The 1,418-nt window shown below is 49.3% G+C and overlaps 1 protein-coding gene across 2 annotated transcripts in view; it reads right to left on the bottom strand.

Annotated features, from left to right (window-relative positions):
* Positions 1-1,418, bottom strand: part of LHX9 (LIM homeobox 9) — a 15,213-nt gene that overhangs the window by 8,820 nt on the left and 4,975 nt on the right. For both annotated transcript variants that reach the window (XM_035891805.1, XM_035891806.1), the window contains one exon: positions 933-1,288. In XM_035891805.1, the coding sequence (XP_035747698.1) occupies positions 933-1,288 (356 nt within the window). The remainder of the gene's footprint in view (positions 1-932; positions 1,289-1,418) is intronic.

Raw genomic sequence — 1,418 nt, 5'->3', positions numbered from 1 at the left:
GGCTCCCCGCTCCTCCCCGCACAACTCTTGCTTCCCGCTTCCCTCTTCCCTCGTTAGCACCCACGGAGAGCTTAAGTTTTAGAGAAACTTAAGGTTTTGGGGTCGGTCACTTGTTAATTCTCATTTACCCTTACTGCTTTCGTCTTCCGTCTAACAAAACGCCGCTTAAACTGCTTGATCGTACCTGAAACTCCTTCACCTCTGGCCCTTACCCCTGTGTGTTTAGGCACGGTTTGGGTACTTCAGTGACTGCAGAGTTTGGGAAGACATTTAATACGGGGCAACACTTGTTTCTTTCCTACCACTGAAAAGCCATTCTCTTTAATTATATTGGTTAGAGCTTAGTTACAGAGAGCAACATTTATTTGTTGGCCTCTTATACCATTTGATCATTTATGTGCCAGTAAACCAGGATTATTTAGCCTGAAGAATTGATTACTATAAATTGAGTATCTGTATCAAGTTATGTGCATACTGCAGTGGCATTGTAGGAGCCACATACTGTAACTTATTCTGGTTTTTGTTTCTGATCCGTTTCATTACTTCTAACTTGGGGTCTAACTGGTGAAGTGCATTTTGCTAAGGAAATATGAATAATGATAACAGTATATCTGAAGTTCCTATAGAGAACACTGTGGCTTGGGGGGGGTTTTTGTCCTTTTCTTTTTCCTTTTTTTTTTTTTTTTTGTCTTTACCCTGGGAAGTGGCTAAGTTTGGGTGTTTGACATTAATAGGCAAAGACAGCCTTTGAGGAGGGCTGCTGTTAGCTTTCCTGCAAACACTCCAACCCTCAGAGGACCGTTTGTTTGATTTTCCAATGGTTAAGCAAGGCTGGGCCTGGCTGCGTTACTCACGCACTGCCTAGCTGAGGGGAAGCCCAAGACCGCTCCTGTTCAGAGGAGCGGGAGGGAGGTTCAGCGTGTGTTTCCCACCTGAGTTGTAGTTGACGATGTCCACTCCCAAGGCAGGGCTCTTTCGTTTCCTGGGCCTCCCCTTCTGGACTGTGCCGGTGCCATTGAAGTAAGGCAGGGCCAGCCCTCCGCTCTTGGCAGCCAGCTCGGTGTAGCTCAGCTGGGGGGGGTATTCTCCTTGCAAAAGGGACTCGAAGTGGGCCCTGCAGTAAACGAGGTTGTCCTTCATGCCAAAGTGATCGCCTGTGGTCAGAGTCTTGTTGCAGGTGGTGCAGGTGAAGCAGCTCAGGTGATAAACCGATTCCCTGGCTCTCATGACCATCTCAGAGGCTGAGATCCCAAGGTGGCAGCGGGCACATCTCTGCACGGAGAACCTTCTGAAGGAAACAGAAAAGTGGGCATCAACTAGAAAGGCAAAGGCAGACCATGCCTCAAGGCCTCCCACCTTCCCTCCCGGCCACGGGAAGTCGGCAGGGAGCCTGTCCCCGCCAGGGTCGCACCCTCCCC

The sequence above is a fragment of the Egretta garzetta genome, unplaced genomic scaffold, assembly GCF_000687185.1.
Source record: "Egretta garzetta isolate BGI_Z169 unplaced genomic scaffold, ASM68718v1 scaffold163, whole genome shotgun sequence".
Lineage (NCBI taxonomy): Eukaryota > Metazoa > Chordata > Aves > Pelecaniformes > Ardeidae > Egretta > Egretta garzetta.
The sequence above is the reverse complement of the archived record's forward strand: the minus strand, read 5'-3'. Positions and strand labels throughout refer to the sequence as shown.